Raw genomic sequence first — 26,747 nt, 5'->3', positions numbered from 1 at the left:
TCCCATCTCCTTCCTCCATCTGTCCATCCGTGTTGGCTTTATTCAGGTATTGCGATGACACAGTTAACCCATAATGAGGGATATGCATATGAAGCCAAGGTTTTTCTGCATATTTGACAGCATGTGTTCTGAGCCCGGTGTTGCCACTCGTTTGCACATGGGGGGGGGGGGGGGGGGGGGGGGGGGGGGCAATGGTCTGACAGTTACAGCTGAGGTATCATTTTTCATGTAAATAGAGGATGGCAGGATATAGCGATCCTGCTGTGTGTGAAATTAGCCGTGGCACACATATACACAAGATCAGCACTGCAGATTGCCTTAAAAAAACAAAAACGGGGCTATATAAAGACTTTGTTTTTTGTTGCAAGCACACACACACACAAGAAATCTACCAGTCAGCCAGTTTCTACAAAAGTTTCTGTGATGTGGGGGTATTAGAATTTACCAAAACGAAAAAAAAGGAAGAAAAATTGCCAAGATGAGACATGCTGCACAAGCAGCTGCCTGAATGGCCAATGTACCTCAACAGCTCTGTTGTCCAATTCAGCAAACAGATGGTTCAACCTGTCATTCATAAGTGCTGATGTAGCCATGCTCAGAGCAGAGCCACCGAGTCCCCAGAGCAGGATATCACTGCTAACTGTCATCCTGGTACTTTGATTACTGGACTGGGAGGAGAATGATGACTAAGGCCGCTGTAAGTCCTGGTCAGACTCTTTAAGGCTGTCAAGGAAAGCGAGTTCATATTTCCCCCATAACATTTATACAACATCTTTATGGTTCATGTTATATATTGTTTAAAATAGATTATACAACATGACAAGATGTCATTTTCTGTATAGCATTCATAAAGAGCAGACAACATTTAGTAAATGTTTAAGGAAATATACTTTCAAGACTTAATTAAACTCACTGGGATGTATCCTGTGAAACATCAAGAACAGCATGCTGGTATAGTAACCATAATGATAATAAAACTATACATGTTAAACTACAGACATGCTTGCAAATTTTTATGGTTTCCAAATCATTTTCATTAAAATTTACTTTATATGTAAATGCATGACAGACAAATCTGTACTATAGCGTTAAAACACCAGCACCACCCTGTGTGCAAACCATCCAGCTAAAGATTTTCAGTTGGAATATGCATGTCTGTCTGACTGTGTGATTTCAACCCATGGGCTGCAATATAAACAAGCTTTTATTAAAAATAAAGCCAAAGCGCTGAAAATAAATAAAACAAGGGCACTCCTATTGCTAACAACGTGCCTAAAGCAGCGGTTCTCCAACTGTTTCTGGCAAGCTTCGCTCATTTTTTATCAGTCGTTTACAAGAAAAACGCTTTCATGCTAAATTTATGTCATGTAGCAATCAGCAAAGCTACATAATTTGTCTTCCCGTTGGTGTGTTTTACTACATAACCCTGTTAATCCATGAGATGCCCACAACTGAAGTTGCTTACTTACTCATGTATGTATTTATTTACTTTCTGTAAAACACTATTTAGATCTGGAACTTGCACTTAAGGTAGACCTATTAGACTTTTTCCTTATTTCTGTTCTATTTTCTATTTTGGATGTGTATGATGCTTAAGAGAGCGCATTCATCTCAGGCACAGCAGCCCCTCCTATCCTCTGTTCAGGCCTTCTGTTTGCGAGGTGCAACTAACTGAAATAACATTAGCTCAAAGAAAGAAGAGCTAAAATGACTTGTTTTAGATTGTGAGTAAACTGAGGGACTGTAGTGTCCATGTAGGAGCTTCAAAGGAATATATGATGATGGACCAATCAGCACACTAGTTAATCTGGTCCAAAACTTGGCTACACATCACGCTTTGTGCAGCTGTGACACTGCAGCCTCTGGATGGCAGGTTGGATGGATGCTACCACCAGAGGAACCAACAGTATAGCTAGAACTAAAGTGTTGCCCTATTCATTTAGTTTTCTCAAGGATAAAAAGCTTGACTAGTCTTGAGTATTAAAATTCCATCTGATTGGCCAAATGTAACATTTGTGTTTGTGCTGCGAACCCTCAACATGTAGTTAAAAGAGCTCTTACTTAAGCATAGAAAGCATTAAAAAAAAGAGAAAATGCATTCTTTGGTGATATCCAAGGTTACCAGATTTTAGGACCTGCCTGCTAAGAAATCCTGACAAAGTATTACAAATTAGCATTTCATTTAATATTTTGGTAATGTCTGTAATAACTCCACATTAGTTGACGCAAGTTTTTGTTCAATCCCTTGAATTAAAGCTGAGAGTCTATCATCATTTTCAAACTTTAACATTAATCCTTGGTTGCATTGCGTGAAATGTGTCACTACCCTGGAAAATAAATGGACCTAAGTGTATAACGCCTGTCTGTAAGTATAGGTTTGTGCTTAATGGATCATTTACAGTGTATACAATCACCTGAATAAATGAAGCAGCTATTCTGGCATCAAGGTCGAAGTCAAGATAAAAACTGAGATATTATGATATTTGAACTTTAGTTTGACATTTTTAAAGTTTGAGTGGAACAAATAGGTTTAAGAGAGGGCTGCTAGGAAGCAACTAAGACAAACCCTTTAGGGAAAATACACTGGGAACTTTTTACCACGGTGTGTAAGTTGCTGTGGGGTAAGACAAATTCAAAAATTGAAATGTGCTACAGCATATTTTTTCGCATAAAATGATAGACTCCTCCTCAGGGGCCACATGAATGAGATTTTGAATAGCAGCAGAGATTTCTAGGAACATGCTGGAATGTTCCATGTCCCTTTGCACTTGAGATTAAACCAGCACATAACAGAGTTGTTGCTTCATTGAAAGATGACTCAGTGTTTTTGCAGCTGCCAGTTTGAGAAGTTTAAGAAGAAACACGGGAACATTTACAAAGGTGCGGAGGCCAACACAAGAGAAAAAAAAAATGTTTGGGGACATTGCGATCGATGGTATGCCAAATATCTCACTTATTTTAAATAAAAAATTCTTGCAGAAGATAACAGCTGTAGCTTACAGTATATTAACAAAATAAACATGGTTATGTAACATTTTACAGCGTGTGTAAGCACTGGTATATTTCTGGTGTTAGGTTATGACATCATGGCACTCAGCTCATCTGATTGATCACACACAGAATCCCATCTCTAGTCCTGCTCTCCTGAAGTGGGTGGGGAGCAGTGTGCTATCTGTGGACTGGAAGAAGTGACAGGACCAGCTGGGGACTGAAATCCAGTCAGAGAGGCAGTTGGTATGGGAAGCTCAGACCATAACAGTGCTCTGCTACAGCGGCGTGTAACTCAGCTTCGTGAGGAAAAACCTAGACAGGATTCAGTGTAGTTTCTAATATGCATCAGGAATTCTACAAGACCAAGACAGTGTAATAGTGCAAATGATGATGTTCTGCGAGGCTCATTCAAGAACTCCAGAGTTCAATCAGAGGCCAGTATTCTTAGTAAGTGATTTAGCTAATCGCATGCTAACATCTTCTGATAAGTTATAGTCAACAGAGCAATGGGTGGGAAGCAGTCCCGCACTTTGTCCAGCAAGGAGTTGAATGACATGAGTGTGAGCCAACGGAGACAGAGTGCAATTAGAGACGACCAGTCCAGCATGTCCTTGGCTGCTGGGAGGATCCGAAGACACACTAGACTGCATTTTGGTTACAGCACCCTAAGTCTAGCCATGCGAGGACTAAATGAAACACCAACTGAACTATGGCAACTCCAAGACCTTCAGAAGCTAAACTTGTCAATGAACTGCCTGCGCTCTTTGCCCTCTTCCCTGGGTGCTCTTGACAATCTGGTGGTTCTAAACTTGTGGGGGAACAACCTGTCCCGCCTTCCACCTGAGATTGGCCTTCTAAAAAAACTGCGTGTGCTCTTCGCCTGTCGCAACCGCCTGAGTGAGGTACCAGAGGAGCTGGGCTCCTGTACCTGTCTGGAGGTGCTCAGTTTGGCCAATAATCAGATCACAGGCCTGCCAAGCAGCTTGGCAGCCATGCGCAATCTCACGAAACTCAATCTCAGCCACAACCACATCGCTCACATTCCCACCTGCGTCTATAGCATGAAGGGTCTGGTCTTCCTCCATCTCGCCTGCAACCGCCTGGAGACCATTGCGGACCAGATTCAGGACCTGGTTAATTTAAAAATCCTCATTGTGGAAGGAAATAGCATACACACATTGCCCAAGACTCTGTGCTTCCTGGAGTCTTTAGAACTCCTAAATGTTGACTTCAATGATCTGCAAAGCGTACCAGTGGAAATGTACTTATTAAGTAAGCTGAGGCGGCTTGCGTGCCACCCGCTCGATAAAGGACTCCATATTGTGCATAACCCCCTTCTCAAACCTATCCAGGAGGTGCTACAAGGAGGACTCAGTGCTCTCTATAACTACCTCAAGCCCACTTGAGAGGGTACTACTGTGCATGTGTGTCTAAAAGAGTGTGCTGTAAGGGGAAGCTGCCACAAATCTGACCCTTGGCATATTGTAGTCACGCTCTGAGTTTGTTGTTACCTCAGACTGTCTGTCAGTGATATCATGATTCAAAGCAACTGCTCAGTAATAGTTTTATAAGTAATCTTTTAATCACTGACAGATTTTCTATTTTTCATGTAATGTTTGGTTATAAATAAACCAACTGCTGTGTCACATCTAAATATTTGTTAAGTAACGGGGTCAGGATGAGTAGTTCAGCTCAAGCAAAAATTCACAGGTCTGCATTTGGGTGCTGATTACTGTTCAGCTGACCTTGTTGGGCTCGCAGCAGTGAAAGACATAGGGCTAAGTTCAGCTCTCTAAGCACAGCTCTCTTTGTTGCATTCAGGTCACAGGGATCAGGTGTGTAAAGTCAGTGGAAAGAACAGCGGAGGGAGCTTAAGATCTGCAAAAGAATAAAACAAAATGCAACAGGGACTTTGTCTCTCATTAAGTGTTGTTCCACTCCATCGGGTCAGAGCAGGGCTGCTAGGGAGCACCAGCTCCTCTGAGGATTCTGGATGCTGTAACACCAACAATTTTAAAAACAGCGACAGAGAAGGGCATACAGTGCATGAAATGTACTCCAAAAACAGAATAAATGTGCACCAAAGTGGGACATATTATTCATTTAATTTCAAATAATTAGAATAAAACATGTAGTGTAATTAAAGTTGAAAGCTATTGGGTAGACTTTTGAGGTTGAACTAATTTGTGTGCATACAAATTACACATTATATTTAAAACAGTAATCACATTAACCATTTGCAAGGTGAAAATGTTAAAGCAAAATGTCCAATACTGTCAGTAGATGTCTTGTGTAAAATTATGTCTGATGCCTCCGGACACTGGACTTTCAGACACATTAAGAACTTTAACAACTCGGTTTTATGAAGTTTCTTTTAGATAGTAATGTGTAATTTGTTTAGTTTTTATATAAAAGTAACAGTATGTCTGGACTGTACATGTATAGTTAAATGCTGAAGTTTGGCTCAACCATTTAATTGTGTAAAAGAATAAATAAATTGGACTTAATGTAACCATTTTACAAAAACCTTTAAAGATTACTTCAATATTGGAATGATAACACAAGCATCAGCAGTTCATTATCAATGCAATATTGGTCAAATCACTGATTCTGATTCTGATCACTGCAAACCCAAAGCATCATCTGTGAACATGTACACTCTCTTCTCGCTCCTGTATTGTCATAATTGTGTAGATGAGGGTTTATTTTGAAAGGTTAATTATTTATTCTGATGAAGCCTTCTGTTTTTCAAAATAAGACTTGCTTTTTCACCCATGATGGGGAAAGCTGAGGTTTAGTATGCCTTCAGCTCTCCAACAGCCAGCAGCAAATGTCTTGTCATGAAATGACCTCGTTTTTAGTGCCGCAACAGAACACCGTTACGATGCGATGAGTTTGATTAAGTGTATTTATGCAAATGCATAGACCAGCTTTTAAAAGGTCACATTTAACCAAAGTGAAGATTAAAAGTGGAGTAGACAAGAGAGAAAAGCGACCTCTGTTGGTATATATCTGTTACTACACCAGTCAAAGAGTTTGCTGGAATAGCAGAGAGATTCACTCTTTCTCTCTCTCTCTCTCTCTCTCTCGCTGAGCAATGCACACACACACACACACACACACACACACACACACACACACACACACACACACACTATGCATTCATGATAGATGAACCCCTCTTGAATAAGTCTTTGTCCTAGATAGTGATCATGGGACATGCTGTCAAATGAAGTACCTATAAAGATATGGCTTTAATGTGAGTCAGATGACCTGAATTCAGGTTTTGTGTGTTACTGTTACTATTCCGGTGACAATACATTATACTGTCGCATTGTCTGCTTGTGTCACTTATTCAACATCAAGTGAACATACATAGAAACATTTCTCCTCAGTAAGTAATAGATAAAAGTCTTATTTTACATCAGTAAAGTCTGGGCTCCACTGATGAAATGCAAGTAACCTCGTGTGTATTGTTAAATAAAGCACAAAACTACACTAGAAAGCAGCACGAGAACAAATTAATGCGACCCTTTCCTGTTTGGCAATCAACCTCAGTGCAGTCAGCGATGTTAACTTAGTGGTCAGATGTACACCAGGGATTACCCATAACTATAGTTACCAGGCTTTGAAAGGATTTGCTGATCCTGTTTAATTGCTATGTGCTCCAATAACTTTGCTTTTTAATGAGACACTCTGCACGACACAACAACTGAACACAGACTGACACCGGCGGTCTTCATTCAAATGTGTTTTGCATTCATAAGCCAAAGCTCAGAAAACAGTTTAGCATCACTAGCAGCCAGGGACTTCCCACAGTGAAGGACAGCTAATCAATCTCGTATTGAGCTTTTGACAATCACGGCACGGGATAATCGCAGGGGAATTAAATGACAAAACCACTGTTGTCTGGCAGCCACATGAGGAGAGACTTAGTAAGTCTTTCTTTAGTGTGCAGTTTAAGTTCTAAGATTTATTCAGTCATACTGAGTGCCCTCACATGGGGTGAGGTGATTGGCATTTATTGACAACGCATTAGACTGCCACTTATGTCAATTACAAAGTGTCATTTAGCTCATCATTCTTATATTCAGCTGGTGTAAACTGTCCCTGCAGGAAGAGATGTGAAGGAGAATAGATTAGAGGAAGGACAACAGGTGGCTATCCATGACAAAATGCCAATATCACCTACTTGGTAACTCAGCATGTTGTTCAGAAATCAGCAGCACTGAGTTACTGTCATATGACAGCAGTCTATGAGGCCTAAACATAGAATCAAAAGGAACCTGGTCTGGCATCAATTTCGGAGGCATTTCCATCCTCCAATCAGTGCAATATCACAGCTTTTTGTGTCTTGATTTGAGAGTGTGATGAAAGAAAGATTGCGAAAGGTTACGGGAAAAAACAAGCATGCAACCAGGTACAGGATTTTTAGTGATGAACTCGAATGTGTTTCACTGCTCAAAAAGTGTGATGCTGACTATGAACCGATTTAGTGTAAGAAAACTGATCTGACTAAGAAATGTGTAGGTGTCTAGTCAGAGGTAACGCTGGAACAGAGTACCAGTGAATGTCGATAACAGGTTGGTCATAGTTAGTCAAGTGTAATTCAAATTTCTTTATAAGCACTTAAACAAACAGGAGATATCAAAACAGAGACAAACCGATGTGGACGAGATCACAGGTAGGAAATAAAATAAAAGGTGAACGATAAAATATCAAATAAAAAATTCAAGTGTGAAGTGTGACTTTAAAAAACCTGATTATAATAAAAAAGTGAAAAGCATAAAAAGCTTTATTAAAAAGGATCAAATCGAGCTAAAACAACTTCTCAGCTCTTTAAATAATGCAGTTAAAGGTACTGAGATAAAGGCAAAAAATGGATAAATGATTGAAATAGATAAAAGTAATGGAAGCATTATTTAACAGACACATTTGGGACCTGGCTGGTGGTGTTACTCAGTTTTAGTTTGTTACAGCTGTAGGGATAGCTCAGACAAAAGAAGCCACTGAAGTGGGATGGGATATATTTGTTGAACACGACATAAGACTGTGTCTGTGGTGAACCACTGCAACACACCCCTCGAAGACGCACAAACCCACTCAGACTCACGCTCACGCCGTGCATGTGTAAGCACAAACAATGATGTTATCCATTCTCTCCTCTATCCAATCACAGGACTTCACATTCTCACATATTCCCATGACGGCTCTGCTGGTAATCATGCATTCCTGGCGGCATAACTGTTACAGCCAAAACAATACCAAAACACCACAAAGAGACATGTGGCATTTCTATGAAATGCTTCAGCCATTGTTTGTGTGCTTACCTAGAAAAACAACAACTGGAACCATATATCCTTGACAGCAGGGGGTCATTTTGAAACTAAATGTAGACCCATGTCAATCTGGCTGCATTTTAATTAGCCGTGAAAACTGCTGGTACAAGTGAAATGGCCATGTGTGTTTATGCATGCAAAAACAATAAGGGGATGACATTGGTTGACTTTGTCATTAGCTGATCTTCATCCCGCTGTTTGATATAGCAGGGGAAATATCCCAGGGTTGTTTGCACTTGCCGTCTCGGATAAATCTAATTTTAAACAAATATTTGCATATATTAAAACAGAGCATCACTACTGATTCATCGAAGCTGGAAAAATGTGGGCGACGGAGCAGCCGTGGTTTTCCTGGTCAAATAATGGAGCGCTTTTTGAATGTCAGCTTTGCTCTAACAGGATCGATGCATTTGGTCAAAAAGGACACACAAGGTGAACTTTGATGAGAGTCTAGATGGGAGAAGTTATAATAAATGAATGCATTAAGGTGTCAAGTTCAACATGCCTTCTGTGAGGATTGGTTTGTTGTAGTCCCAACTAAGTTTGCACATGTTCTGCAACCGGCATGTCTGCAGTATGATAGGAAGCATTGAGTATATATAATATGTATGGGGATGGACTAAATATTCCATATTTATGCAGGTAAAAACATCTCACTACACTTATGAAAAGTTTAATCACATCATGACGTTCATCAGCAAATGACATTTGCCTAGTTGTTCTGGAAATAGAGACGTTCAAATGTCAAAGAACTTTAAAAAAAAAAAGGAGTGCTGGGTGGAAGTGAATTATTTTATGATTCACTTCCACTTATTTTACTCGTTTTTCGGCTTAAAGACACTGCTTCACCAACCTTACTGCGTGTCTAATTTTATGAACATTCTCCATAAAAATGGCTTTAAATCACACGAATGCAACGGTCTTTCTTACAGATCACAGATAGAAGGGCATTCTGTTATAACATCCTAGCCACAAGAGGCCTAATTAGAAGTTATAATTGTAGGGTAACTTCATTGTATCTGATAACTGACTGATTTAATATATTCTATACATATTTCTGTGGGAAAACGGTGTGACATATGTGACATATGACTTTGTTTCCAATATTCTGCTTATAAAATGTTCAAGGTTAGTTTTTGACAAAGGTCTTATCATGTCAGTATTTAGCTGTTTATTAAATAAAACGTATTTATCCATCAGTCCGTCTATTATCTTGAATAAGTAATTTAAAAAAACAATTAGAAAAATCAGGCCAGTATTAACATGGTGACGGTCTAACTACCCCAAAGTATCACACTAAACTAACTTCAGTCTTCGCAGCTGTTCCAAATAAACCAATAAGAGGCACAGTCGGAGGTGAGAGGAGGGGACATCCTCGTCTGTCCTCTCACTCACACCTGCCCTCTACTGGCCAGACAGCGCGCACACAGCCGCTGTTCTCCTGGAGCTGCCGGACCACTCAATCCAGGCGTAATTCAGGAATCAGGACTCACTCACACATTCCTCCTTCAAGTGTGGAGCAAGCCGGCAAGGAGCAGCCGTGTCGGCGACAGCCTCCACTCACTCCGCCAAGAGCACGCGAAGGGACTTTAGATTCCCCGCTCCTTAAAGTATAGGTGTAGGATTCAAGTTCCAGTAAAGAAAGAAGAGTTGCCAGTTAACCCCTCGGCTGGGGGTTAACGCGACGACGGCGGTGTCGACATGGATAAAGTTATCAATTGTTTGTTTGCTGCATTAACCCTGCTGTTGTCCGCTCGAGGGGAAGTTTTTAAAGGTAAGGACGATTACCTGGAAATGTTTTTCAGGTGCCGAACACATGCTTGGTCTTTAATTGTGCCACAGCCGGGGCACGAAGTAGAACTGATATGCGGGTAAAATGAGTTCAAGCACTATTTTGTGTCATAGTTTAGTTGCAGTTTGAAGCCTGTTGTGTGTCTTTACGATTTTAAATCGAGGATAAGCTTGAGCTTGGAAGTAATGCTATATGAGAGTGGCATTATATCAGACAAGTGAGCTTGGCACACAAATACTCCGTGTTATCCAAACTCCGTTTTTGTACAATAAACAGAACGTCACCGTTTATAGCGGAAACACTTCTATAGAAGCAGTAGTTGTTCTCACCATCCCCGGTGCTTGTGTGCGCAATGAGCCGGTGCGCCACGGAGCCACTCCGCTGCATTCGGTGGGAGAATTTACTAAACCACAAGTTAAAGGAGTTCAGTGTTTGTGTTTAACTCGAGCTTGAGAAGTTGTTGTCTAACGTGATTAACCTCAAAGGGATTCGCGCACTACAAGTGTCACCTTGCGCTGTTGGTACGGCAAAGCGTTAAGCTAAACGAGACCTTCTGTGGTCGTTTGACCGTCAGTTTAATGTGAACTTCAATTAAAATGCCAAAGTGTCCATCTAGACATAAGTCACACTCAGTACAATGTGCGGTTTCGTGTCCAAAAGACTTACTGTGGGTAACAGTTTGTGCGTAAAGCACCCTTTCTTGCCAAGCTCATTTAGCGGTTTGCAGCCTATACGCGCAATTAAACTTCTGTGCATAGCGTCAAAGTCCATACACCTCTACTGCAGGTCATATAGAGAGTTTTGTCACGTTTTCTGTGCGTTCCTTTGCTTTCCTACACGCTAAAGGAAATGATCTGCACTTAACAGCACTGTGCGCGCCACACGTCTCCTTTCTAAACGACATGCGCTGCAGAAACGAACAGTTTAAGTTATTAAGAACTCATTTCATTTGCACGCGGTCTGTTTTTAAGTGCAAAGTGTTTGTTTGTTTAAAATTATTTTTTTTATTTGGAGTTCATCTTGAATTCTGACGGATTTGCTATTTTACTGTCTGACCGGTTTGTGATTCCAGCTTCCACATAGGTACAAAAACTGCACACCACCTCAAATTAATCCCATTCATTCAGTTCTTAAGCTAATGTCAACTGCAATAAGTCTATTCAAAGCTTTGTGTAGGGGGAAAAAAAAAAAGAGTTCAGGCATTAGTACCAGATAGTTATGTGATTTATTGGAATTACTGAAATGATGTGGCAGTCTTTCACCTTCAATATAATGACCATAGGTTGCCCAAGGGGACTGAACATGCAGAGACTAAATTAGCCTCAACAGGGGTCATTTTTGCTGTCTGCACAATGGCATTATCTATGCGGGAAAAGGCCCATTAGCCCATATTCATGCCAATCAATGAATGGACAATGAATGTCCAGTGTGCGAGTGTTCCATGCTGGCACTGCAATTAGAGCCGCATTTGAAAAATCTCATAAATAAATGGAACAGTCTGATTTGTATCTTTGAATGTCTTTGATTGTATATAGTGTTCTGACTCTGAATCGGTGAGTGTGCTGAAGTTGTGTGATGTGTGGTTTCAGTTATATTTGGATGCTGGACTTCAGCAGATTCAACACACAACACATTTTTCAGAGAGCCTGTAGGGGGCAGCATGGTACATATATAATATGATACCCAGATGATGACGTTAAGCTGCTCAAGAGTGGAGGACAACAAGTCAGATGGATCAGGATTCAGACATACAACTGTTTGTGTAAGCACTTTGATGGAAGAAAACGACTTTGCAGTCAAATAACTACAGATTTATTTTATTTGGTCAATTTTATGTATGTGTGTATTTGTGTGCAGCTTTTTTTTTTTTTTCCCTCTAAACTGGAGATGTTGATCTACTCAGAGAATTGCAGAAGTCTTATTAGGTATTTTATGATAAACAAATAGCTTTTATCAAGCAAGACCAGCACAGTGGGTCAATTTTAGTGACTGGGAACTTGCTTACCCTGAAGCTCAAAGTATTCCCAGTCCATTTTTCTGTCAGGTTTATCAGTCTTGCCCGCTGGCAACCTCACGAATGGCAGATTTATTGGAGTGGGCTGCACTGCAGGTCTCCCAGTGGTGCTGAAACCATCGATAAATGTGCTCCTAATTGCATGAGTGTGTGTGTAAATATGTAAACCAGGAAGAAATCAATTGGATGTATTTTACTCTCTGTGGCTTGGTGACTGATTAGCCACACACGGATGGAGAGGTAGAGGCTAAATATGAGCCTGAAGATGAGGCGGGAGGCATTTGTTATGGGGAGTATGCGATAACAGCTCGTGTGATAATTAGATCACTGAGGTAACCAGAGCACCGGTCGACTTCAGTGCACAGTATCAGCACCTCGTGACTGTGCAGCCTCAATTCGATCACAGAGAGCGGCCCTTTGGAAGTCTTTTAATTTAAGCATTTCAAAACAAAATCCATAATCAGAATTCCGCTGTATCATTTTCACCTCCTTCCTTCCTTGTGCACCTGCACATCTGTTCTCAGCAGCAGAGGTAGAGATGAACTGCTCTTTTCTTCTACTCCCTCCTTGTTGCATTCACAATGCCCACCGGATGCTCTAGGTTCAGAGAGAAAGCAAAAAAACAACACTATAAATCACTTGTTGGGTATGGCTAGTGCTTTTGTTTTCTACATTATGAGGACAGGTTTTGTTTTTTGTTTTTTTGCTTTTTTTCCAGAAGGCCTGGCCTTTGATATCTATACTCTGTCTCTGGACCAAGCACATTAAATTCCAGAGAGCTGTGCGCTTTGTTATGTTTACCACCTTTTCCAGCAGCCATAAAACCTGCCTTGTTTTGTGATAGGGGTGAGCCGTGTGTTGAGAATAATGTCTATGCCTGGAGAGTAAAGCTGTAGTTTGTCACCGCAGAGTGACTGCTGCTGATAGCGTCCTGGTTGACCGATCCTGATTGCCATCCAAGCTGTGACTAAGGAGTAAAACAACACATTGGCTGCTTGAGAAGATAAACAGCACTTCATTTGAAGTCTGGCAATAATTTAGATAGTTTTTCACTCATGAAGTGTTTCTTCTTCTCCCCCCCCCCCCCCCTCTCTTCCAGCTGACTCAGATTTAATAGAGACTTTTCCGAAAGGTGTCCTGAAGGATGGCAGTTTCTTTTGTGTGAGCCAGTGGAGAATGAAATTAAATATGCATGTGATTTTTTTTTTTTTTTTTTTTTTTTTTTTTTTAATTTATTTATTTTTATTTGATGGCTTCAACCAGTGTTGGAGGAGGCGAGAGAGAAGGGGGAGAGAAAAAAAAAAAAAAAGCTGCGTGGTGATTGATGATAGTACAAAGCAGAAAGTGAGGTGTCTACATTCTTCTGTAACTTTGGTTTTCAGACACTTTTATTATGATGATAATGAAGGCGGTAGAAACACATGGATTTACTGAAGCTGTTCAAACAATGTGGGTACATGTGTGACTTCCCAGAAAAGGGTCTGCTGAGTTTGTCAGCAGAGCTGTCTTATGACTGATCATGGCTGGTAGACATTGGGGAGGATGTGTCACTTTAAAAACGAAACTTTAAGAATTGCACATATTAGAGCTGCCATATAGACACTATTCTTAGACCATCATTTAAAGTGACTGGATTGACAGTAATGCTCAATATTTTTTCTGCTAGATAGAACATACTTTTTTGTTTTTTGTATAGAATTTAAGTACCTTATTTACATAGTATCCTGCTGCGCTGCTAGTCATTCAAAATTCAATAGTTCTATTCTTAAAAAGAAATGTAACCCCCCCAAAACTTCTACTGATGTCTTCTTTTCTCCACAGATTACTGGGCTATAGACATCAGCATATCTCACCAGAATGCAGTAATCAAGCCCAACTACTGTGCAAAAGAAAAACAAAACAAAACACAAAAAACCCACACTTGCACAAAACCCATCTGATGCATTAGCAAGAAAGGCGAAGGTCTAATGTCAGGGACTCCAAAGAATTTCTAGACTTTAGAGCCAAACCTGGAGTGAGCAGTACACAGGAGGTTATGCAATACTTGCCACTCTCATTAGACCTATTATCAGAATAACAAAATACTGAAGTGAAGAAAGGGCACAGAGTTTGACACATTATTCAGCTTTGCTTATTCAGCCTCTGTTCTTTGGAACTTGCCAGAAGGCATGCTAGAAAATCAGTGTCTGAAGGAGGAGACGTCAGCGCACTGAAAAAGTAAACCGCATTTCATTACAAAGTACTTCCCGATTTGTGTTTAACATCACACATTGATAATGCATAGCAGTGCACGGAGAGCCAAGGGTGAACCTAACTGGGGGTGCAAGTGCAGTGACTGCTGTGGAAACTGAATTGCAGATACTTCCTCATGCATGAGGAAATCTATGTGTTGTTGATTATGGTGGTGTTATTTACATGCGTACTGCCTCTTTGACACTTTGTTGTCTAGACTCTGTGTGTCACAGTTCTTTATGTTTCTAGTATGCAGCACTGCACACTTTATAATCTGGTTTCTTGGCCTTCATTAAGCCCGAGGAGACGGTAGCACCAGTATGTTGTTACGTACGAAAACCAAAAGGAGTTGGCTCCCTTCTGATCTGTGCGAACTCTTAACACTTACAAACTGCTGCTATGATTTGTTCCCCTTTAAATGACACCTCTTTAGGGTACCCAGGCTTCTTTCTGAACTTGGTAGACTAACCTTCAGAGCACACTAAAGGTGCACGTCATTGTGCTTTGGGGTTTTTGTTTTGGTCTCCCTGAGAGAGTTCAGAGCTCTTATAAGGACTCGTGTAACTGAAGAGTGCAACTGCTATTCATAAGCTGGACTCTGTATTCTGTTACTTGTTGACTCAGACTTGCTTTGTTTTTTTTTTTATCTTGTATATTTGTGTTGTAGGATTTTATAATTGTCGTTTAGTGTACTTTCTTGGTAAGGTCTCTCTCGAAAATGCGATTTTTTAACCTCAAGACACTTCCTGGTTAAGTAAAAAGAAAATAATCTTGAAACTAAAATGAGTTTGGGTACAGGTTGGGAGTTTTAAGTAGGGTTAGAAAGGTGACATTTTAACTTTACTGGCAACATACTTCAGGCCATTAGACATAAAATCTGTGATTTTGAACTTTGTGACTCTCAGCTGAAGTTTAGGCATAAGTAAATACAGCTATGATAAATTTCACAATTTCACATGCACACCAATTTTTAGGCACCCTAAGACATGCAGAGGAGAGTATTAGGAATAGGGAGCAAAGAACAGCACTCCAATTTGGGCGTCCTCATCTCATTTGGTGCATTAGTCATAACAGCATAAGTTAACATGCACTTAAAAAAAAAAAAAAAAAAAAAAAGTGATGTCATACTAAATCCTCCAAATGCAGAGTAGAGGGCTTATTTGAAGTTGCCTGTAGCAAAGAGTCAACGAATCCTTAAAATCCTCCTGAAAAAATCAGTTTCTTGTATATTGTCAATATTGTTTTGTACCAGATATAATGGATCTGTTTGATACCTTTTCTGCCCTAATGGAGAGCTTGTAAAGACTGAACATAATTCCTGACAGGCATCTCTGCTTTTTCTGGGATCATATTTCAATTGGCGTCAAATGCTTTCCAAGCAAAGACCCCGAATGTCAGCAGACACTTGGTGGTGGGTTTTTTTTTTTGTTTTGTTTTGTCTTTTTCTGAATCGCAGTTAAATTCACTTCTAGCATGTTGTGGGTGGGTTTTGGCTTCAGGTTGGTTTTCAGTGAGGTGGCTGGATGACTAAGTGTCTCGTCAAAAAATACCACTGTTAACCATAAAAAGCTTTCTTGGAGCTTTCGCTGTATGTTTAGGATCTGCATTGTCTGAACACTGAATGACTGTGCAACAAAAAGACTATGATAGATATGATCATATTCATTTTGAAAGAAGGGTAAAGCTCCAATTAAAGCTGGATGCATACTGGGGGAAAAAAAAAAAAAAAAAGAGTTTGAGGTTAAACCATTGGAGTATGCAGCCAGCACAACAACAAACACTGCACTGTAAGTATGGGAATGAGCCCTTTGAGTCAAAAGAAATGGTTTAAAATCTTGGATTGCAAAGTCTACCAATATGGTTCATCATATCCCTGGAGTACCACTCCACACTCAATGATTAGCTGTTGATTTGCAAGTGATTTTATTTACATTCTTGAGAGGCACTAATAGTTTGAAGTTCATTCTCGAGGCGACTGATGTGGCAATGTTATCTGGGAGCTCTGCAGCGGAATGATAATGCCTTGAGATGTAACTGTGTGAAGGATGCCGGACAAACAGAGATACTCTAATTATACACAGCTCCTTCTTCAAATGAAGAGGATAAAAGCTAATGAATCGCACACAGGCCAACACAGGGGCTGCCTAATGAAGAGAGAGTGAGAGGCAGAGGGGCGAGTATTTGTGAGAGAGAGTGTGTTTGTGTTTTAGGGATGCTCGAACAATTCTGTGATCTCATCACCATGTCTTTAAAGAAAAGAAAATCCTTGCAGGGAAAAACAACAACTTACTATGCAGCGGATCATGTTTACACAAGTCTGCATTCGTTGTAGGTGGCTCGGAGAATCCAGGCACTCTGGAAATCTTCACTAATTAATGCTCCAAGGGTCTCAATTGTTATTAATGGTGACGGGATGGAGGAGGGGAATGAGGGAGGAGTAGGAGAAGCATTTTAAATCAGGACATTACAGTGTGGCTGCTCAATTGATCATTAGGCCTTTTTTCTCTGCACGCGCACACAGGGCGTCAGCTCACTTTTACTCATTATCTTCAAAACAGAAAGTTGGCTCCTCGTGTTGTGAGATTCCCGTCTGTCTGTGACAAATGACTGGCAGTCAGGTGCAAGCGGTTCTACGCTCAAATTGAATTGACCTCAACCCGGGCTCATCCTTCACCTATCTTCAAAATCCGCTGTTCAATCAGCATTGTCGCCTATAACCCAGGGGGTTATTATGTGAATCGAAATTGATTCTGATAGCGCTCGCTTTGATATTTGGCTCAGGTGAGCGTGCGGCCTTGACCCAAAGCCTGAAGCTTAATTTCACGTTTGCCAGATAAAGCGCCCGCCGCTCCTGCTTTGCTGCTGCAGTCACGTCGTGGAGAATGTGCAAAGTTTCTTCTGTAATTTCATGAATAACTCAAGTTGCCTCCTTCATGGGAAAGTGCTCTTGCTAACTTGGAGGAGACTCCGTTTCATGCCAAAAAGCTGTCTGTGTAGGCTGCTGCTGCTCGCACTCGTGGTGGTAGTGTAGGTGATGGCAGTGGGAGGAGGACGGGATGCTGCTACTGCTGTTTCACCTTGTCTCCTTTTATTTATTAGGATTCTGTCAAGGCTCAGGCAGTAGGCAGGTGTATATCCCTCCTTCTCCTCCATTCCCCGTCTGGGCCTTATGAGTATAACCAGGGGCAAAATTCTCCATTACTGTCAGTCTGAATCTGTTGCTATCACATTAGCGCACGTCATGCAGTCATTAATGCATTAGGCCTTGTTTGAGTGCCAGTTATTTGCATTGGCTTTTACAATGTCTATTTGCCCTTGTGCTAAAAGCTGCCTTGGCTCAGCCTATTGACCATTTAACTGTTCAATAATGAAGCGATCCCTGAGGATAAATTTGGCCTTGTTGGTAGGCTACGGTTGAATAAGGGTATTAGCTTGTGGAGAAAAAATAAGAAAAAAACCACACTGCATATATTTTTATGGGGTTCTGAAGGGAGACATGTAGTGAAATTAAACTTCTATTTACCTACTTGCAGAGACACCCCTCTAGCATATCATCGCACCACTAACAGTCAAGTACACTATTATCCACCCTTATCCTCCACTTCTTCCTCCCAAAGCAGAATGTACCTGATTATACTCCTATCGGTCACACTCTGGCGCCTATTTGGAGGCTGTTATCTGTTTGCGGTGGAGACTCCTCAGGGAAGCGTACAGCCGATAAGAGACTGTTGTTCTGTAAACAACCCTCTGACCTCCTCAGGCTGGGCTTGGCTCCTTTTCAAATGGGTCTCTTTTGTATTGGCCTGAAGCTCAAGTCTTCGCTTGACCGATTCCCCAGGGGAAAGTTTAATGGCATTACTGTACGCTCTACACCACGCAGGGTGGTCACACTGGAGCTGTCAGGGCCAGAGGGGGTTGGTGGTGGTGGTGGGGGGGGGGGATTGTCTGTGGCTTCAAAAGAGCAAAGAATGAGTGAGAATAAACAGCTGGAAAAGATGTACTGCTGTCTCTTACTCAAACATCAGGAAATGAGGATGATTGTGTGAATGACCCCTGTATGCCCCTGAGCTTTGTGGAACTGGAATTATCAGATATCCTCGTTGTGTTTTTCATTTTTTTCCTCTACTGTCAGCTGCAATTTTTGTTTTTAAGCAAGGGGCAAATCTCCACTGTAAAAATCTGATGTGAGTGAAGTGTATTAATTGCTGTTCTCGGGACGGCTTGGTTAAGGGCAGCGTGACTGATGACAGCTACATTTCTTGCACTTTCCTTGTTTAATATGCCGACATGCCTTAACAAATAATTCACTGGAAATCAGTAGCCCATGGCTGCACTGCAGCAAACTGTTGTACTAAGTCATTTTGGTGTTAAATACTGCTTCATCGACACGACTATTGAGACACACAGCTGCAGGGCCCGTGTTAAAGACGGAGCAAACACAAAACAATAACTGGAAAAGATGATGCTTGGCTCGAAGCTTGACTCCCACCCTGTAATCAGAGTTTGCCACGCTAAAGAAATTACAGGGCACCGGAGTCATTAGAAGTGTGGGGGAAGCTTCGCATTGCAAACGGAAACAAAGTTGAAAACACATGTTTTTGGAATAATGCACATCTGAATAAACAAACCGGTGAAAATCTGACAAGTTGATTGTAATGATAGTATGCTGCCGGCCGGGAGGATAAATTCAGTGAGTGCGACGTCTCGGAGACTTACTGGTATTGGAGCAAAAGAAGGAGTAATAATTAATGCGGAAAGCCTCAAGCTTGAGTTGGTTTTTCAGCAACGTTATCATCAATCCGACTGCCTCGGTGTCATGAATAGCACTAGACTTAGAAAATAATTAGGGGGACATGTTTATTATAATGTTAAGAAACCATCATATTAAAGTGAAATGATTTTAATTGTTCAGTTTAGGATTTTACTGTAGATTGTCTGTTTCTGTACATTACAGCTTCAAGTGATACAACCAAAAGAAACACAGTGTGAATATTTGTCTGTTGGGTGAATATATTATGCCCACTGAGGAAACTAACATTTACTAAAAATTGTATCTTTTCCCTTCTCTACTAAGACTTTGAGCAAATCCCAAGGCTATTTCCAGATCTCTGAAAGGAACAATATTCACAATGGGAAATGGTTTTGAACATCGCTTGTAGAGAAATTTTACAAAGAAAGATTTTGGATGGGGAAGGGATAGCAAAAATAGCTTTTCCTGTTCTATTACCCTTTAGGTTTGTTTGAACTATATCGTTACTTTCTTGTGTGTAGGCATATTAAAAAATTTATATATATTTGTTTTGTTTTTTATAGGTTGGCTACATCCTAGCTAGCTAACTACAGATGGGTAGCCATATTCGAGCTATAATACATAACAACAAATGAAAAGATGGGAAAATAAACCATTGCATATTAAACTTTGATATCTGTAATTTATAATGCGGGTAGGTCTATTTAGTTTTGACTGTTTTATCCTACAAGTTCTTGGTAAGTTGCTACCTATTTGTTAGCATGTACCAATTTAGTTATTGGGGGTAATAGCTTCAAATTATCATTGCATTTCAAGAAAATTTTGTAATGATTACATTTCTGACCATATAGAAACATGATTCTGAGCATTTTTTGTTTAACCCCTTCACGCATAGTGGTCACTACAGTGGACAGCTATTCAAACTTGCACATAAACACAACACACAGTGTATATTATTTATTCGTTCGTCAAATTCATAAGTCAGAATGTATGTTGTCCACCTAAGTGGACATGTTTTTTTTTTTTTTTTAAAAAAAAAAAAAAACACTATTTGAGAAGTACCTTTTTTTTTTTTTTTTTTTTTTTTTCTCTCATGCCTAAAGATGAATAAAAATACTTAAAAAAAAAAAATCCTGATTGTGAATCTGCTGAAACAAGGTGACAGCAGTGATGGCATTGTGGTACAGTGGTTATGACGCAGCATTATATCTAGTGACACAACACTCTAAGTAAAAGAATAAAATAACTTCTTAACGTAGCTAAAGTAACTTAACCTGGTAACTCTAAGGAAGCTGCACAATATTATCACATAACATTAAAAACCACTTTCTAGCTGGGATGAACCATCATCATGCACTGTAAGTAAACTGCTCTGCTAGTTTTGAAAGAAAGACAATCTTTGTTATTCAACCCTGATATTAAAAATAATATATATCATACTGTAAATGGTAACGATTATGGTTTTTGAAGTATTTCGTAAGATTTTATTAACCTCCTAGGACCTGCCGTCCACATATGTGGACATTACATTTTGGATTATTTAGACCAAAATACTCAATTTTGCTTTATAAGGGCCTGATATCCACTTACGAGGACATAATACTGCTACTGTTCTATCGAAATTTTAAATGAATATCCTCATATGTGGCTCTCATTTTTCTTAGAAAAAAATTAGGTAAAAAAAAAAAATCTGCTAATTCTTTATTTTTACATTCATCAGGTCCCAATCAGCCCAAATATCAAAGAGAAATTAAAAATGCATGCCGTGGAAGAGTTCGGGTCTTAGGAGGTTAATACAAATGCCATTAGTGATTCTGCTTGTTGGTCCAATTGTTCAGCATGCTGAGTATGAAGTGTGAAACGGAGTAGAAGAGAATACCCGCGAGTGTACTAGACGTACAAAACTGTGCTGCTACGACTTTATCTCCAATGTTTTGCAGTTCTCAAATTTTTGGTTTGCAACGAACTAGACAAACTGGTGTCTGTTCTTAAAAGAAACCAGTTTATGATTTCTATCCCAAGTTTGTGGTTTACTTGTAAATTGAGTTTTCCCTGCAATTTGCCTTAGCCTGTTGACTAAAGTCCAGCAACAGGCTTTGGTGTCTTACCGTAACTAGGCAAATGTAGTCCCCATGTTTGCATGAGGAAAAATTAAAATCAGTTTGCATGAACTTGTATTCTGCTACAGTTAATTAGCAGAGCTCACTATGTTTCTTACTGTTTTGTGAGCCATGATCAGCTTGTGAAACTCCCAAAAGCAGATCAGCAGATCTTGCATTCAATCCAAGCTGCTCATGTCCTTGACTAGTGGTCAAGGAACTGTCAGCTTTATGACTTGGTTAAATAATTTATTGTCTGTGGTAGAATGACAATAACAACGGTAGAATGTCCAAATAATTTTCTTGTAGTATATCTACTTTATCCAACTTCATACTGACATGGACCGGATGCCACTGCATACGCAATAGTGCCCTTAGAGAAAAGAGTGGACCAAATGAACGTGAGCAGAATTAAATGTCGATGTCAGTGAATTTTTTATGTGACACCTATGCCTCCATTGGACAGGCCAGTGCGTCTCATTTCTGGAGCAGCTCCACAGCCTTATTTAGTCACTGGGAAGTTGCAGTGGCATCAAACGGTGGCCTGGTAAGGTAGAAGTGCAAAGTCTGGGTTGTGAGGATGAATAATTCACTCCCATGAGCTCAGACTTCTTGCTGTGAGACTAATATTCAACAGCACCTGTGTATCTGAAAATCTTCCACCTTCAACCCACCAGGTTCCTTTCCCTGGGGGAAAACTTCAACCTGGCGTTACCCCAGCTGTGCTTTCTCCAAACTAGCAATGTGTAGCCTGGAAAGCAACAGAAGAAATATAGAGAAGTGTACAGTTACTGTTCTGTGACTGGACTCTGAGAAATACTGAGAATCATAATGAGTTTGGGGTGTGCAAATGTCAATCCTTTTTTTTTCTTTTTTGTATTAACAGAAAAAGAATGAATGAAAGAAAAAAAAAAAAAAAAGATATCTACCAAGTCTCTGGTTAGCTGGCCCCTGATTGAACTGAACATTTGAACAAAGTCACATCACCACACGATCCATTTTAAAGCTTTCTGGAGCTGGTCGCATGTTCCCTGTTAGCACTCTGAGTTGTCATCAAGATTAATGCCACACGATCACAATCTTTGAAACAGCTGAATCTAACGGTGAGAGTCTTTTTTCCCAAAATCAATCACGAATTTGAAACCTGAGAAAAATGTTGCTTTTTATTGTTACATTCTTGCATTTAGGAATTCTTGCAAGAACTGCAGCTATTGGCACCATTTTAATTGTCAGCTGCCCTTAAATGCACACAATAGGCTGCTGTTGATGAACTTAAACATTTTTTTTTATTTTTCCCTTATTGGCTTCTGTGTCTAGCAATGGTGTTCTGAAGCTGTCTTGACTTTGGTTTGAGATCAGCCCTCTAAATTTTTCTGTCTGCCTATCATTCTACATTTCATCATTCAGCCTTCATTTCTGTAACCGTCTGAACAAAAGGCATTCAGAGGTTGACAGATCTCCCACATCCAAGTATGCGTGCATGTAGGCGTTTGTGCGTATAACACTTACACTGTGTTTACAGCGTGTGAGTCTGTGGCTGCTCACGACGTCACACGGTCTAGTGCATGGCAGGGTTGGTATTTTGTGCCTTTGTGCCGTACGTGTGTGTGCTGTTTTTCCTCCTTGTCCCTGTGTGTCAGGTAGCAGACCCATCTCAGGCTTATTATCAGGGTGTTACAGAAGGCGGCAGACAGCAACGCCAGTGCCTTAATGAAACCTAGGCCTTGGCTAATTGGTGACACTGTGGCGTGAGGGAATGAGAGAGGCAGTAACCAGACTGGAGGGATGAGAGGAGAGGACAGTCTGGCCCTCACACTACTGAATTAAGCCTGTCATGTTCATTTGTAGAACACACAGGAGGAGAGGACACCGACACTCTCCTGATCAAAATCCTGCAAATGCAAACCACCTCCCTGACCAGAGATGGCTCTGGTAACCTGGTAACTACATTTTCAACTGGGCAGAGTTATTCTTTTTCAATCTTCTCCTTTTCATTATACCTTGTCAGGTCTTTCATTATGGCTGTTATTTCAGAAGGGTCAAGTTTGGCAGGAATGAACCATAGTCCCTTTTTGTTTGTGGTGCTTTATCATGAATATGATCAAACTAAACTGACTCTGTAAGCATAAATTACTGAGTCAGGAAGACTTTATTACTCTTCAGTGTTGTTGTTGTTTTTTGTTTGTTTGTTTGTTTGTTTGTTTTTTAAATGTTAAAATGTATTTTAGCTTTATTATTAGCCTTAGTGGTATCCATTAGGTGTGGGGCGGCTGTGGTTCAGGTGGTACAGCGCATCGGGGATCAATCCTGAGCTCCTTCATTGCCTGTGCCAAAATATCCTGGGGCAAGATGTTAGGCATAGATAAAAGCACTGTATGATTAGGTGAATAAGACACAGTAGAAAGCACTTTAAATGTTCAAGGTATAAGTACCATAAGTCTGTTTAGCTACTGCTTGTTAGCACATTGACTACTTAAGCAAAATTGCATAGATTGCTTCTTGCTGAAATGAAATATTTTCACACATCGGATTCAGTATGCAACCATGCAGAAGCTCTTTTATTTTTATTTTTTTCTATGTAGATCTCTTGAGAATTCTTCCACCACAAAAATGTAAGAAAACAAACCTCCCAGAATTTTAAGGGCAATGGTAGTACTGGAGTATCCTAGCTGACATAAACCAAGAGGCATAATACACCTTGGACTGTTCCTTGTTTGTTTGTTTTCTACATTAAGTAAATTTAAAAAACCTGAACATTTCCAGCTCTTTCCATTTGTTTATAAGACTTCATTTTAGCAAATGCAATCGCTGTTTTGTTGACCACTTTACCTGCATGCAACCAAAGCCTGATCTGATTAATGGTATTTGAATACAAGAGGAAATACAGACAGAAACCAGAAATCTTTCAGAGCCCAAGAACTTTTATCTTGCCTACATATTCTGCATAATGATAGATCTGTTTAGAGATTAAGTGAAATCTAATGTGGCATGCTCGCAGCACTGAAGAAAAATGCGCAGTAACATGTCTTTGCAGAAACAGTGCAGTGATTATTTTACAGACTGCTTTCAAATGAACTACATTTTTACATGTCTCAAAAAGAAATTCAAATATCTGCACAAACGGACAGAAGAGGCAAGTAAATGTATGTGTGGTGTATAATTACTTTATTTCTTCCCAAAATCTGGATTAAGCCACTCTTTAACCATGTGCTGGATAATAGTGCCAGGGGTTGTCTGTAGTGCTTCCTCTCTTGCTCTGGGCTGACTGTCTGACCTGGCTTCCTTGCGGAGAGCCAGTTTGGCTCCCCAATGTCCACAAGAGCTTGAGGGCTCCTAGCAGAGTGTCAGAGCTGACCTTTCTCTGTTGGTAGGAGGAGTATTGTACAGCCGGTTTCTATCTGTCATGCCTCCAGCAGTGTTTATATCTCAGGAAAGACCACAGGGGCCTGCTCTAATGTTATGTTGGTGCGAAAGGAAATGAGGTACAGTGTGCGTTGTATTACTCAGTTGGTCTCATACCGATACTGATGGTTGGTACTTGCTTCATTTATTTCTTGCACAAATCATTATTTGTCATCGAAACTCAGAATTATATAAGCCATCTAAAAGTTCATTAAGAAGAATGGCTTACTTTAACATATCGCCAGCAGTCCATTAAGTTAAAGAACTAGGTACAGAAGCAATTTCATTCCAGCTTACGAAAGATTAATCCTAAAACTAATAGGTGTTTAAATTCCAGTCTATCCTTTATCTTCCCTGGTCCACATCTGAGGCTAGGCTTATTTTTCCTAAAAGATTGTGATTAAAGCTCTGGAAGGGCTGACCGTGTTGTTTTAGACTCTACATGTAATGACCTGATCAAACATCCCCCTGCGCTCATGGGCTGACAAGCATCACAACAAATCAGGTTTCCTTCCACTTCACTTCTCTCCTTCTGACTCAAGTGACAAACTTAGCCCAAGTCTATGATCTGGCTGTCTTCAACCACAGGGGGGAGATCAAAGAAGGCAAAAAACATTAGCATAAAAGATTATGTATGAGTTGTAATTAGTGACTGCCTCTGTAGTGACAACAGAAAAATATGTGGTTTTGGCTGGAAGATGAAACGAAGGTGGGGTGAGGCTTATAATAACCAGGTCTGAGCTTTAGTGCCACAATTTTAATTGAAGAAATCCCCAAAGACTGTCCAGCTTTTCCAGGAGCACCTCACTCAGAAAAGATAGATTAGGATTGGTCTTATTAATTTTTCTTAAATGCATTCACGCGCATTTCATTTTCTCCAAGATAATTAAAGTGTGTTACTTTGACGGCTGGCCTCCTAATTTCATATGCCCAAGTGTACCGCTGCAACCCGGGCAATGCATATCTTTTAAGAGCACTTCCCACCACTCCATCCTGTGAAATTAGGTTATTTCCTCCAGATTCAATTCAAAATCATGTATAGTTGTCATATCACATCAAGGTAGTACATTGTGTTTCAGAGTGAGTGATGCAAGATTATTCCTTTAGGCTAAAATTGATTTTTCTTTTTTTTTTTTTATCCTCTCCGTTCTCCACTCTGGTACAGTGGGTTGCCATATTTATTGCATGTGGAAAATCTTTCTGAGGATGTGTCAATTGGCAACACTGTAAGAGAAATCTTTTTAATGTGTCTCTGCTACAGCATGTCATTAGAGGCAATTTCCCTGCCACAAAGAGGGTCAGCAGAGGGGGTCACATTGTTTTTGTGTGCTCATTGGACCATTATCTAGAATTGGGGGAGAAGAAGACAATTTTTGAAATTTCATTTTAATCGTTATAAGTAGCTTGGTGAGGTGGAAGTTCATCTTACACACTTGTAAAGAGGTACTATATTCAGAAATTAAATAGGACGCCCTCTGATGTGTGCACCTTATCTCATACTAATACTAGCGCGCACACACACATGTGCACTATGGAGCACTTACAGAGGCTTATCCTCTTGTGGGAGGAGCTGACATTTACTCTGTAAAATTCACCTTTGGTTTGTGCCTCTGGATTTATGATATCACTCTTATCTAGATTCCATCACAATTTTTCATTACTGTTGCACGGTACCAATGTGTGACTTTCTCTCACGGCTCTTCAAGATTTGCCCTCGGAGTAACGACTGAGTTGACTGAATAGTTCAAAGTCTGCAGTATGAAATATGTTCTGTTTGCATTAGGTCTGCAATGAGGCCCCACGCGATGGTGTTTGACTGGATGCCAGACAATCCGTTGGCTGCAGTGGTGAAACATTTAAAACCCTTCGCTTAATTAATGTTTCACCCGAGTTGCTCCAATTCTGTCAATCCCTAATTCCAGGAGGGATATTATCCTTTGCCAGCTAATAAGTTTTTAAACATCTTTTCAATTTACTTGGGAATATGTAGTGATTTGCTTAACATCTTTAATATATCTACACTATTAATCTCACAGGAGAAAGTCGGCAGCAGCAGCTGTCTTGCAGGCTCGATTTTTACCAGGAATCTTTTTTTCTTAGCTGTAATGTCCATTTTCATTCATCTTCC

At 40.2% G+C, this 26,747-nt stretch overlaps 2 protein-coding genes across 13 annotated transcripts in view; both read left to right on the top strand.

Moving 5' to 3' along the window:
* The first annotated feature begins 3,054 nt into the window (after window positions 1-3,054).
* Window positions 3,055-6,325, top strand: LOC120724258 (leucine-rich repeat-containing protein 30-like). The gene has a single exon (XM_040016364.1). The coding sequence runs from the start codon at window positions 3,498-3,500 to the stop codon at window positions 4,395-4,397; it is 900 nt and encodes a 299-aa protein (XP_039872298.1). The 5' UTR covers window positions 3,055-3,497; the 3' UTR covers window positions 4,398-6,325.
* A 3,357-nt stretch (window positions 6,326-9,682) lies between these two features.
* The window catches only part of LOC120724151 (receptor-type tyrosine-protein phosphatase mu-like), a 158,076-nt gene continuing 141,011 nt past the window's right edge, over window positions 9,683-26,747 (top strand). For 10 of the 12 annotated variants that reach the window (XM_040016244.1, XM_040016279.1, XM_040016252.1 and 7 more), the window contains exon 1: window positions 9,684-10,104. In XM_040016244.1, coding sequence (XP_039872178.1) covers window positions 10,032-10,104 — 73 coding nt within the window. In that variant the 5' untranslated portion in view covers window positions 9,684-10,031. Of the gene's footprint in view, window positions 10,105-26,747 lie in introns of all 12 variants that reach the window. The other 2 variants (XM_040016209.1, XM_040016229.1) reach the window with 1 other exon arrangement.

This window comes from Simochromis diagramma, unplaced genomic scaffold (assembly GCF_900408965.1).
Source record: "Simochromis diagramma unplaced genomic scaffold, fSimDia1.1 OVJJ01000205.1, whole genome shotgun sequence".
Taxonomy (NCBI): Eukaryota; Metazoa; Chordata; class Actinopteri; order Cichliformes; family Cichlidae; genus Simochromis; species Simochromis diagramma.
Note: the sequence above shows the minus strand (reverse complement) of the source record. Positions and strands in the feature narration are given on the sequence as shown.